General features: G+C 37.2%; 1 protein-coding gene across 2 annotated transcripts in view; it reads right to left on the bottom strand.

The window, feature by feature from the left end:
- Positions 1 to 13,006, bottom strand: part of CDH2 (cadherin 2) — a 212,983-nt gene that overhangs the window by 29,447 nt on the left and 170,530 nt on the right. For both annotated transcript variants that reach the window (XM_012737106.2, XM_012737107.3), the window contains 5 exons: positions 11,942 to 12,195; positions 10,381 to 10,523; positions 7,095 to 7,328; positions 6,565 to 6,798; positions 4,470 to 4,609 (listed from right to left, as the gene is read on the bottom strand). In XM_012737106.2, coding sequence (XP_012592560.1) covers positions 4,470 to 4,609; positions 6,565 to 6,798; positions 7,095 to 7,328; positions 10,381 to 10,523; positions 11,942 to 12,195 — 1,005 coding nt within the window. The remainder of the gene's footprint in view (positions 1 to 4,469; positions 4,610 to 6,564; positions 6,799 to 7,094; positions 7,329 to 10,380; positions 10,524 to 11,941; positions 12,196 to 13,006) is intronic.

The following is a 13,006-nucleotide window of genomic DNA, read 5'->3' as shown; positions in this document are numbered from 1 at the left end:
GTCAACAGGAATATCCTAATGAAATTGTAATTAGACTGACATCAGCAGAGTGGCTAAATTTTAAAAAGATTGAAAAAAATCCAAGAGCTAGTGAAGATGAGAATGTGGGGCAGCTAAAACTTACATACACAACCGTGGGGAGGGAGGGAGTGTCAACTGTACCATCACTTTAGAAAACTGGTAGGAGCACATACACACACGCTACAATCTAGAAATTCCATTCCTGTGCACACACCAACAGAAATGCACCATAAAAATGCACAAGAATGTTCACAGCAGTTTTATTTATGATAACCCAACTGGATGAATTCCAAGGTCCATGTGTAATAGAATGCATAAATAAAATGTGGCTAATTCTCATAACACAATACTATTGGGCAATGGCAAAAATGAACTACTTCTGTATACCACATGGATGACTATCACAGATATAATGATGAGTAACAGAAGCCTACATAAAATGTACATAAAATTTACTTACATAAAATTAAAAAATAGGGAATGCTAATGTACAGTGATAGGAATAAAAGGGACTGGTTACTTTTGGCAGAGAGCACACTGCCTGTTGTGGGAGACAACAGAAGCATCTATGGTGCTGGAAATGTTCTTTGCTGGTAAGAGTGGTGGTTACACTCTCGTTTAAGAGGAAGCCTTCTATTACTGTAGTACCTATGTGTCCACTTAGGTGCTGCTCAGTTAATACCAGTTTGCTGGTGAGTATATGTGGTGCTTGTTTTTCCATTCTTGGGATACAGTAATAGGGTATTGGGCAGGTGGGAGGGGGCAGGGAGGCGGGTATATACATACATAATGAGTGAGATGTGCACCATTTGAGGGATGGTCATGCTGGAGACTAAGACTTGTGGGGGGAGGGGGGAAGGGCATTTATTGAAACCTTAAAATCTGTACCCCCATAATATGCCGAAATAAAAAAATAAAATAATAAAAAAAAATAAAAAGAGCAAAGAAGCATTAACAAGAAAGAAAAAAAAAAAGAGGAAGCCTTCTGCTTCTGGTTGGGATATGGAAAGTCAGGAGACTATTTTTCATACTCTAACATCAAAGAACAAACTGAGGCTAAGAACAAAATAAGGCCTAACTAAATGAATGTAGAGAAACTGACAAGCCATTTCCAGGAAAAAGAAGACCCATAGCTGCTCTTATTCCTGGAGGAGGAGAAAGAGGGAGAAGAAGGAAATCCGCGATTAAAACGCATAAGGACAAACCAGCTACACTTTGAAGGAAACAGTCTCCATGAGTGGAACGGCTTGAGGAATTTGCACCCTGAGGACATCTGCCACCAACTCTTTCCCACGCGCCTTCCTTACTGGGTGAAGGTACACCTTACTTGGGTGCAGGGCTGAAGAGCTGTGATGCTAACAAAGAAGTTTAGATTTGACGAATTCCAGGGAGTGGATGGAGGTGTTACAGCAGAGACAAGATGCCCGCTAGGAAGCTCTTGCAGGATGGAGGTGCCAGTAATGGCCTTGGAGACGGAAATAAGTGAATGAATTTCATGAACCACTTTGAGGTAGAGGAGACAGAACCCTTGGTGTAGCATTCCTACACCACATACTTCGTTCCGTTGCTATGAGGTAAAGATTAGATGCTTAAAAACCCATTATGTAATTTTGTCACAACTGTCTATAATGAGAAGCGCGTATGGAAACCACAGCAGAGGATCAGAGATGAGCAGAGGCTCTGGATCTAGACCACAATTCCATCAAAGAACCAAGAGGATACAAAAAGACACCACAGGAAGGTCAGTATCAAATAAAAAAAAATAAAAGAATACAGAGAAGGTTCTAGAAAAATCCTTGGACTATTGGGGAAGTGGGTAGGAAACAGCACGTTCATGCTCAAGAGTTTAGCTGGGGGCAAAACAAACAAATAAGAAAACAAAACAAAACCCTTTAGAGATCAGGAAAAGAAGAAGTTGAAGGCGTATGACCATGATTTTAACAAATCTTGTAACAGGTAAGATTTAACACGATCTCCCTAGAGAATAAAGAGAGTTTAATAATTATTTGTTGAATATAATGAATGAGTGAATGTTATATAAACCCAGACAAAAGTAATCAGTGACCTTATGGTAAAGTAATAGTTTTGAATTTCTGAATTAGTTATGTGATCTTCATAACATAATTATTTAAATTCATTATTCTTATATTTTAATAATGTATTTTTCTTATATTTATTTTTATCTTAAGAGTTACTATATTCTTTCAATGGTAATACTTCACTAGTTTGTACATTTTTCAAGTTGTGTTTAGCTTTAGCTACCTTTGAAAGATAAATAAGTATGGAGGGAAAAAACCTGTACAATTTAGGGCTATAATTTTAACCTCTTATATTCCCTAAAGGATATCTTTTATATAAATTAAACTGTAATGTACTTAATCTCACCTGTAATGTTTTGTGTAATTTTATGACTTCTATTTTGCTCTCTTAATTGTGATTAAAATTTATTGTTACCTAAAATATGGTGCTCTAATAAATAAAAAAATAATAGTGAGGACAAAAAAAGACTTATTAAACAATTTCTTGAAGGGATTGGGAGGGAGAAAGAAGAAAGGTTAAACTAGCCTCGTCCCTAAGATGTTGAGAACTATCTTGGTTCTTGCCTGTCTGGGCCTCCAATGTTGTGTAGCATCTCGTTATTACTGGTGTCTCTCTATCACTGTTTTTGCTGAAGCTACATCATTTAGGTTTCTGCCTTGAAAATCATGCATAATGACATGAAAAATAAAGTACGGGGAGAAGAAGAATTATGAGAGAATGTGATCAATATATGTTTGTTGATCTTGAACACAGCCTAGAAAAGTGAAAGGATAGATTAATTGAATGATGAATCCAAACATGAACTTTAATAGTCAACGACATCTATAAGCAAAACACCCTAAGGTATATTTATAGAGCCACTTTAATTAGTCAGTATTCAAAACAGCTTTACACACATGAGTCAAGTTTCAATATATTTTAAATATGCATCTCTTCTAAATGAGACAGTTGAGGTCTTAGAAACCAAGCACAGCCCCTGGAATCAGAACATGAGGTGCGAGTCCTGGCTCTGCCCATTACAAACTCTGAAAGCAAATCACGCAACTTTCCGCAGATGTAAAATGGAAAACTCTAACGGGCTGCCACGAAGATTAAACGATAATGGATGTGAATGTGCTTTGTAAAAAAAAAAAAAAAATGGATATATCATTTCCTCAAAGGAGTGGAGGAGAAAAAATACATTCATAAAAATTTGCTTTTATTTAATTAACAGCCCTATTGCTAATGCCTACATAGGCACTTAAGATGGAATACATTTTCATTTACAGATAATGATGCAAAACCCAAGAATTCTGGGTTCTTTCTCAGCCTATTATCTCTGACGTTTGCATTAGTAAGGAGAAATGACATTAGTATCAAATGTATCTTAAAAATTACCTGTCATAGCGATTCTCATGGATTATATTACTGTTCTTCCACAAAATTTCAAGAGGAACTATATCACAGTAGTTAATTCAGGCTGTAACGTCAGATAGACCTGCATTCAAATACTGCATCTATTACTCTCTAGGTGTATGACTTTGTAGAAGCCAGCCTGGGTTTTCTATTACAAAAGTGGAAACTATTCACAGTACTAATGCAACAGGTTTCAAAGATTTAAGAGATAGCAGCACTTTATGTACTCAGCAGAATGCCTGGTGTGTAGTGCAGGCCTTATAAATGTCAGCTATGATAACGTCTAAAATGTTGCTTCAGAGCAGATGGAGATCTTTGTTTTCCATTTATTGGTCATTCTTATCCATGAACAAGTACGCTGTCCCGTATGTATATAATGATATGGGAGCTCACATTATTTAACAGCCAGAAGGGAATTTTGATATCTATTGAACAACCACCACGAGCCAAGGTCTATGGCAAACGTTATAGACACAAAGATGAATTAGATGTTGTCTCTAACTTCAAATATTTCTCAGGAAAGTAAGACTCTTGAGGGCAGATACTTGTTAATTCTGCTCACCAAGATATTTTCAGGTATTAAAATAGTGCCTGGAATACTGGATTTGCTTCTTAACAATTTGTGGAACGAACAGTATTGGTGTTTTTTCTATCATACATATAAATATCTAGATCCAATGTAGAAGCTACTTTTAGTTCTATTTTGGTTACCTAATGAAGAAAAACTGTTAAAAAATGTTTTTATTAGTACAAATACAACTGGAATTGGGTTTAAATCCTAGGATCCTTGAAACAATATTAAAGATTTTCTTACAAAATAAACACAATGACATTTGGCACATTGAAAACAAAATTCAAGAAATGTGCAACAGACATAGGAAAGAACTCACCAAGTGACCAATAACAGATGGGGAACCTGATACCATTTTCTTACTGTGTGTATTAACATTTCCCGCTATTTATTTTACATGATCACAAAATTTCCTTTTAAAGGGATTTAAAATATTGCTCACCTGGTCTTCTTCTCCTCCACCTTCTTCATCATATTTTAAAATATTATCTCTTACATCATCTTCTGGATCAATTAAAAGTTGCTTGGCCTGGCGTTCTTTATCCCGGCGTTTCATCCACACCACAAACATCAGAACGAGGACTGAAGAGTAAATACATAATATTGTCATTTTTAAAGCCTGACCTGCCTACTCATCATAGTCAACACTAATACCTTATATGGGTCCAAGACTTGGAAAGCATCTTTCACTCTATTATCTATTTCTGGCCTCACATTAAGAGAAATGAGACAAAGCAGGCCCAAGCACCGTTTAGGGTGTGAAGGTGCGTTCCAGTTCTTGCTACACTGGAAACTCACTTGGTGAATGTCTCTGTCCTCAGTTTTATCACCTCCACCTGGGGACAATAGCTTTCTATCTTCACTTCGACTTGCTAGAGGACAGATGCCCTTAACAGAGTGTTCCGTGAAGTCTAAGGACACAAAACAGCAGTAAGTTAAATTGTCACTTGCTGTTTTATTCAGGTTGGTCAGTCATTGTTATGCTCCCAAATTTACAGAGGCTGGCACTTCTCCAGGGGGACAAGGCTTGCCTAGATGACTTGGGTAGTAATTTGGAACCGGGTCAGCAATTGGATCCTGGAATTTTTTGACTCCCAGAGGCCAGCGTGGTTCTGCCTCACTATTCTGCATTCTCTTCCGTATCAAACGGCATGTTTCAGCCAAGAAGGCTAGGGGATTAGTTTCAGCACTGAAATAACATTAGGCTTTCGTGCTTTACATTTTGTGCCAGGTCTAAAACTGTAAATTTTCCAGAGAGTTGATGTTAAAATCAACACCGATTCATTTTCCTTCAAAATGCCAAAGTCACTTCTTCATTGCTATCATCCATCACACCTAAGTCTTTCTTGATAAGATTGGCATCTATGGCACATTTCAGTTGAAATGGAAGCATGTCCCAAAGTGCACATCTATGAACGAATTCTGTCTAAAATCTGGGGATATCAGTTTACATCCTGAAGCAAAAGATTTAATGGCTCCGATTTGAGCACATTTTTATTATTGGCCATAAAAGTAAATATCCTCCTTTTAAAGCCAGATAACATGATCTCATTTGCCATTGTTCCAGGGCTAAATCTAGCAAGTGGATTATTAGTATAGCATGCAGGTTTCAAATTATAGCCAAAGTAGTCTCCACACAGGAAGTAAAAAATGCTCAGGCTTCTATAGTAATTGCTTAGAATAAAGGGACAGAATTCTAAATTGCCAGAACACTTGTAAATGGAGAAAACATAAAAGAAATGGCCAACGTTTTCAAGAAAGTGATTGGTGCATAGCATGATCATGCAATAAACTAAGTCCTGCTGCTATTCCACAATAAAACTCAGGGCCCAGGCAATTTATTCTTTTAACCTGCATACTTAGAAGTGGTTCCTAAAGTACTTTCCAGTGGTTAATTTTTTGCATTCCATTGAACCCAAGATTGCAAAGCACCTTCAAAAAGGAGCAATTCCTTAATCTACACTTACTCTAAAGGCAGACAATTTATTGAGCTGTGTAATCATTTCTATTATCCAATGTGCTGTATGTGAAGTACAATCTCACCATTTTCCGCAGCCCTTCAGAAACAAATACCTTGACGCTCGCATGACTGGAGCAGGTTGCTGACTGCGCTTTAGATGAAGGAAAGTGAAGGGAAGCAATATACTTATTTTCCTAAATCATCAACCATGGGCTATAAATTCATACTCAAATCATGAGATAAGTGCTCAAACTTGGGACTGTTTAACATTTTCCTATGAAAAGGGTTTGTGACCGCGCTCCCAGCAATCAGCGTCGGGAAAGGGTGAGAGAGCAGGGGTGGAGGCCTGCCAATGAGGCTTACTGCAAGCCTGTAAGTGCCTCAAACTATGCTCAGGGTTTTTTTTTTTTTTTCATTCTAAAGTGGACTTGGCCGTCCCACATATGATTGGCAAGAAAATGCTCAGAGGCCAAAGAGAGTTGTTAGGTGACTGTGCCGGGCAACAGCCACAAGTGATTTTGCTGAACGTCCCAGAAGCAAAAGGAACTGAAATGTAAAAGACAGTCCAAGTACTCACTGAGCAGGATGATGATGCAGAGCAGGATGGCGATGATGGCCCCCGTGCCAAGCCCGGCACCCACGATCCTGTCCACATCCGTGCAGTCCCCGTTGGAGTCACACTGGCAAACCTTCACGCGCAGAACGGAAATATTTGATTTGGGAGGATTACCCGAATCTGTGATTATGATGGGGACTTCATAGATACCAGCTTCAAGAAATTTTATCTTTAGATTAAGCTGAGCAAAATCACCTATAGGAAAAAAGGAAAAAAATACAGTTTGATAATTAATACGTAATGTGATGAAAAACACACAGCATTTTCCAGCATGTATTTACGACCTAATAGTATGCATAAAGTAGATTGCGACTATGCTGCATTGTGAAGAACTTTTGGGCTTTAAAGTCTTTTGATATCTTATTTAAATTTTAAGTAGCTTTTAAAATATGTTTAATGAGAAGATTACGAAGCACATAAAAATTAACTTTTCATACCAGGCTTCATGCCTCTCAATTGCACATATATCCAAATAATTAACCTGTTCTTACCATTAAGCCGAGTGATGGTCCAATTTCTCTTAATAGTCACTGGAGATAAAGGAAGATCAAAAGCAAACGGTCCAGCGTTTGGATCAATGTCATAATCAAGTGCCGTAATGTTAATGGAATTGGGGTCTGGAGTTTCACAAGTCTCTGCCTCTTGAGGTAACACTTGAGGGGCATTGTCATTAATATCAAGTAAATAGATCTGCAGCGTTCCTGTTCCACTCATAGGAGGAATTCCTTAAAAGGGAGAAAAATCACAAACCAGTGCTGAGCAGTTCTCTCCAATGAGCCTCGATTAGGATGAAATTCTCAAAGCTTCTTGCCCTTATCACTGTGTAACTTTGGAAAAAATCTAGTTGCCACAGCATCTGGACAAACTGTTTCCAGAGTAAAAGTACTTCTTGCTTCCGTTCTAGAATGACCCTGAGCTCCCACTGCTGCTCTGGAGGAGCTGAGCATGGTGGCAAAGAATGAATGCCCTTGCTGTGGGTTTCCATGCCGTGCTGCCCATCGCTCAGGGCCCGTGTAGGCCACACTCCTCCAGAAATGGAGAACATAGGGCTCATGATCTTATGGACCCTACTCTTGACGGAGAACCAAGGCATGGGTGTGAAAGTGCCAACACAGCTACAACCTATTGAAAGAGTCTCCAGACCAGTGATATTATAGTGAACCCACAGACCTTATCTTGGGAGGAAACACCATGGGGAAAAGAAACGATATTTATTGACCAACCAACTACCTACTTGAGAACGTATTAGGTTGCTCTATATACATTATTTCATTGCAATCCCATCAGCAGGTTTAAACAGACGAGAATCTGAGTGTCTGTAAACTTCTATTGGCCATACACTGTTAGAAGTGATAGATTGTAACTAAGGATTGGTCGGCCCCAAATCCATTCTCGTTCCAGTATGAAATGTTGTCTCTACAACATTATATGATAATCTACCCAATGTGATTTGGCTTCTGCTATATTATAAATATTTTAAAAATAATGACGCCTAGTGAAGCCAAGAGATTTAAGTGACCTACCCAAAGTCATGCAACTAGAAAGGTGAACACACACACAGTACTAAGGATGGGATCAGGAGGAATCTCTACCAAGCTCTTTGAGGAACACGATGGTCCTGAGAGCAGGGAGTGTTAAAGTGGAGGGGTACAGTGGCTGTTATAATATTTGACTACCACCATGATCACTATGATACTCGATAGTTTAATCAATCTTCATATTTATTATCACATTGAATATTTCTAGATCTTATAACAACTTTATAGAATAGGCAACCAACAAAATGATTTATCAATAATGACACTAAGGTACAGAGAGTATAAAAGCTTGCCCAATCATAAAGAAGAAGAACTGGGCCTCCAAATTTAGCCTCGTGATATAAAGTCAAGTGCATTTGCAAAGCATCAAAGCTACATAGATTTAACAGCTCACTTCTCTCCCATATCAAATGCTCTTTCGATTAGAAAACAATCCACCTTAATGAATGAGAAATCTGGTTGTAACTCACAACCAACATACATACATATAATTTTATGGCTCTTTAAATCTCAACAGCATGATTGAAGATGTATTACTTTAAGTTCTACTGTAGAGGAAAGCTATGGCAAAAACAGCATAAAATAGATACTAATGCTATGTTTTGATGTTCGATGGCAGAGGCTATTCCTACAAAGTTACAACTTTAAACATTTGAACAGGAGGTCCTACATTAGAAAGCATAAGAAATATTGCTTTGGCTCTGTCACCACGTAGATTTACTACAGATAGTAATCTCACTGAATCTTGTTATACGGGATTTGGAAAGCCTCATTGAAATTGTTCTTATCAAAAGTATTGATAGGTAATGTTTCTCAAACTGCACATCTTAACTACCAAATGGAAGCCTATTTTATTAAATAGCAACATGCATAGTTTAACACTAAAAATATTTTTAAATATAGATGTGAGCTGGACATGGTGGCTCATGGCTGTAATCCTAGCACTTTGGGAGGCCGAATTGGGAGAATCAGGAGTTCAAGACCAGCCTTGAGATCAGGAGTTCAAGACCAGCCTAAGCAACAGTGAGACTCCATCTCTACTAAAAACAGAAAAATTAGCCGGCTATGGTGGTGTACACCAATAGTCCCAGCTACTTGGGAGGCTGAGGCAGGAGGATTGCTTAAGCACAGGAGTTTGAGGTTTCATTGAACTATGATGATGCCACTGCACTCTAGCCTGAGTTGTAGAATAAGATCCTATCTCAAAATAAAAGAAAAAGAAATATATATATATATATGAAAGAAATATATATATATTATATATATGTATATATATATATATATATATGATTCAGTTTTGAAACGATGATGAACACGTAATAGAAATATTTGAGTGGTTAGTTTGTACCAGGCACTGTTTTAAATGCTTTAAATAGAAGCCATTATATGTTCCTCAAAACATTGAGTTAGGTACTGATAACATTATCTCTATTTAACAAAAAAGGAAACCAAGAGATTTAAAACCTCATTGCCAATCCCACAGTTAGGAAGTAGTAGAGCTAAAGTCTGGACCCAGGGGGTCAGGTAGAACTCCAGAGCTTGCACTCTTAAACACACATCACACTGAGAGCTAACAAAGTAAAATATGCCCATCACCAGGTGTACATAAGTCTCTTTTATCTTACGTAGCTGAAAAAGAAAGTGCTCCTCTATTAATCTCAACCAATTAAAACCCAGCAGAGACTCAGAAAGAAAAAAAATAAATAAATAAGGTGCCAAAATATATGTATGTTCCAAAACCAACACCCTAAAGCTCGCTACTCACTTATCTCAATTTATGCACAAAATTAAGAGTTTCCTAGCCCACGGCAGTTGAAACCAGGGAATTAGAAAAAGGAAGATTGCTAGAGACACACATACTGATGGCAGCAAACAGACTGACTGGAAGAAATATCAAAGGAACAACTCAAAGAACACTGTGTCTTAGGGCCAGTGATGACAGACTGAAGGTATCAAAATGTGGCAGGGTATAAGACAACAAAGGTTTATAATCACAGTGCCAGGCTAAGAGGGAAGGTGTATGGACATTGATAATTTTCATTACAGAAGACAGGGAAGTATGTCATAGAAAGCCCATTGGAAATGGAAAATAAAAGTTGAGCTCTTAGTGTAATAAAGGTCAGTTTTCTAGGTAATTGAGTCTTACAGAAAAACCGCAACTCTGGTGCATGTATTTCTGTACATCTACTCTCTTCAATCAACATATAAAATAACACAGTGAATGTATTTAATTACGTACCATTGTCAGAAGCAAGGAAAGTGGCATTATATATATTGTTTTTCACATTTGGCGATTCTCTGTCCAAAACAGCAATTGTAGTTATGTGGCCATTCACAGGATCTATTTTTAGCCAATTGGCAGGATCAGATAATTTTGTGTATCTATAAAATGGAAGTGCAGTAAGTTTAATTTTTTGATATGAAACCTAAAAAATAAAGCATATTTTACAGGTTGAATTCCAAATGCAACCGGCTCATTAACTCGCATATTTGTAGATGATGGTTGGAAATACAGCTTTAGCATAGAAAAGTATTTCTGTGACAGTGATCTGGGAGGCATGTTAAGGTTGTGTTTGATCAGATACACAAGAAACATTCTATGGGTGTTTGAGGGGCACAGTCTCTCTGTTGTGGGCCAACGCAGATTGGACAGATCTCTTTAGGCTCTTGTCCAGGCCAACAGATATCAGTGATGCAGACAAAATAGCTCAAATACACGTAAATAAACAGTAGTCCTAATGTATAAGACTTAAGAGAAATTATAATAGATGTTGGATATCACAGAACACTCCTAAAACATTTACCACCTTGTCATTGCAGAGATGAAGCCACAATGGCAAGAGATCTCCATAATCCCATTCCTACTTGGGTTCCACACTGGGCCAAGCCTCAGGTCTACATCCTTTCCAACCCTTTCCAATGAAGTCCCAGTCCTGAGTCTGTATCAGTGGATTTATTAGCTTAAATTCCTTTTTTATTCAGGCTAGGGTTTAATTTTTCAAGCTTGGATAACCAATGTATAGACTGGAGAAAACATGCTATGTTCTGAGAGGTAAAAGCTGTAGGATTTCAATGCACCTATTAATTGGCTATTTAACTATCTTGATTTCGATGTATAGGGAAATGGAGAACATATGCAGTTATCTGTTAGCAGCGGTTCTGTAAGAAGTTAAATAAAATATAAGCTCATTCTAAAAATGATCATCGCCAGCTATGGGTAACAGTCGTGTGGGGCGGGCTCTGCCATCCATTTACTCCTGTATCAGGAAGGATAAATTAGATTTTGCTGAGGTTGGAAATCTTTATAGATATGTTTTATAAGTCTAATAACTACTGTACAGGTAAGGGATGAAAATAATTAGCTCTTAGATCTTGGTTTTGGCAAGAGCTTTCTTTTCTTCACGATGCGTGGAGGAGAGAGATAAATGTTATAAGCCTCTGACAGTTTCTCATTTACTCACTGTAGAACCTTTTGTGGTGTTTGATATAAAGGCAGAGGCTAAATAATTATTAAATATTTTTTTTTAAAAAAAGGAAAGGTGGCGAAAACAAAGAGGCAAGAGGCATTTTTTTTCTTCTTCAAATAATACATGAGTAAGATCCATTCTTGTATTTCCTATCTAATACAGTCAAGAATTTACCGAGAGGAAAATTCATCAGAGAATTTTAAATTATCTTATAATAAGTAGTTTTAGTTCCAATGAAAATTTCTTACTCAAATAGTAAATTGAAAAAAATTTTATGCACAGCAGAGAACACGATGTAAACGATAAAAACACACCATAAATGGCATTTCATACCTAATGTTTTGCTGCATATATCGATCTGGGTCCTGAGCAGTAAAAGTTGTCAACATGGTACCGGCGTGAAGGCCTTCTTCTTGGCGAATGATCTTAGGGTTTGGGGTAAAATAAGGGTTTTCATTCACATCAATAACTGTAACAGACACAGTTGCGGTTGACTGAGGTGGGTGCTGAATTCCCTTGGCTAATGGCACTTGATTTTCTGCAGCAACAGTAAGGACAAACATCCTATTTGCTTCAAAGTCAATTGGCTGCAACAACAAAAAAAGAGAAACCATATTTTTGCAGGAAATAAGAATATTTGCAGTCTGTAGCTTATTCTTCTAACAACCCCATTTCCAAAACATTAATTTTTTTCATTCACTACATAAGGCTTCTCTCAAGTTTCTGGAAAATGTGCATTAACATGGCCAGTGTTCAAAATATTTATCCCATTTAACCTATTTATATATCTTGTGTCCCTCAAAGATTTATGTTCACAAAATAATGCACATGATTACTGCACAGATCCACTTATTTAAATACATATAAAAACTTGATTATTCTTAAAAACAGCATTGTTGACCCCAAATACTAAATAATGTAAAGTCAAGTGAGAACAGGATAGTCTAAATTCATACTCTCAAACACTGGTATAAATAAAGATCACTCCTCATCCAGGAAAGTTTTTATCAGTCTGTGATGAACTGAAGAAAACAAAACCCAAAAATGTGATTTTTTTAAAAAAATAAAGCCAGATTTATTTGATTTTAAAATATCTTTCATAATCTGAAGTACACATTTTGCAGTACAAACATGTACATATAAACACACCCCTTTTTAAAATAATAGTGTTTTCACATGACAGATGTTTTTCACTTTCCCTTTCTTAGCAAACTATAAAGCTCTGCTATCTTCAAAAGTAATTCTGGGTATTTTACTGGTCTGTAAAAATCCCAATTCTAAGAGCACCATCCTAGATAAATGCAATGTACAAATAACCCTTCATGTAAACATTAACTTGCAAAGTTCACTGACTCCTGCTGTCCCTAGAAAGGTTACCAGGAGTCAAATGATCAGATA

This window comes from Microcebus murinus, chromosome 17 (assembly GCF_040939455.1).
Source record: "Microcebus murinus isolate Inina chromosome 17, M.murinus_Inina_mat1.0, whole genome shotgun sequence".
In the NCBI taxonomy this organism is placed as follows: domain Eukaryota; kingdom Metazoa; phylum Chordata; class Mammalia; order Primates; family Cheirogaleidae; genus Microcebus; species Microcebus murinus.
The sequence above is the reverse complement of the archived record's forward strand: the minus strand, read 5'-3'. Positions and strand labels throughout refer to the sequence as shown.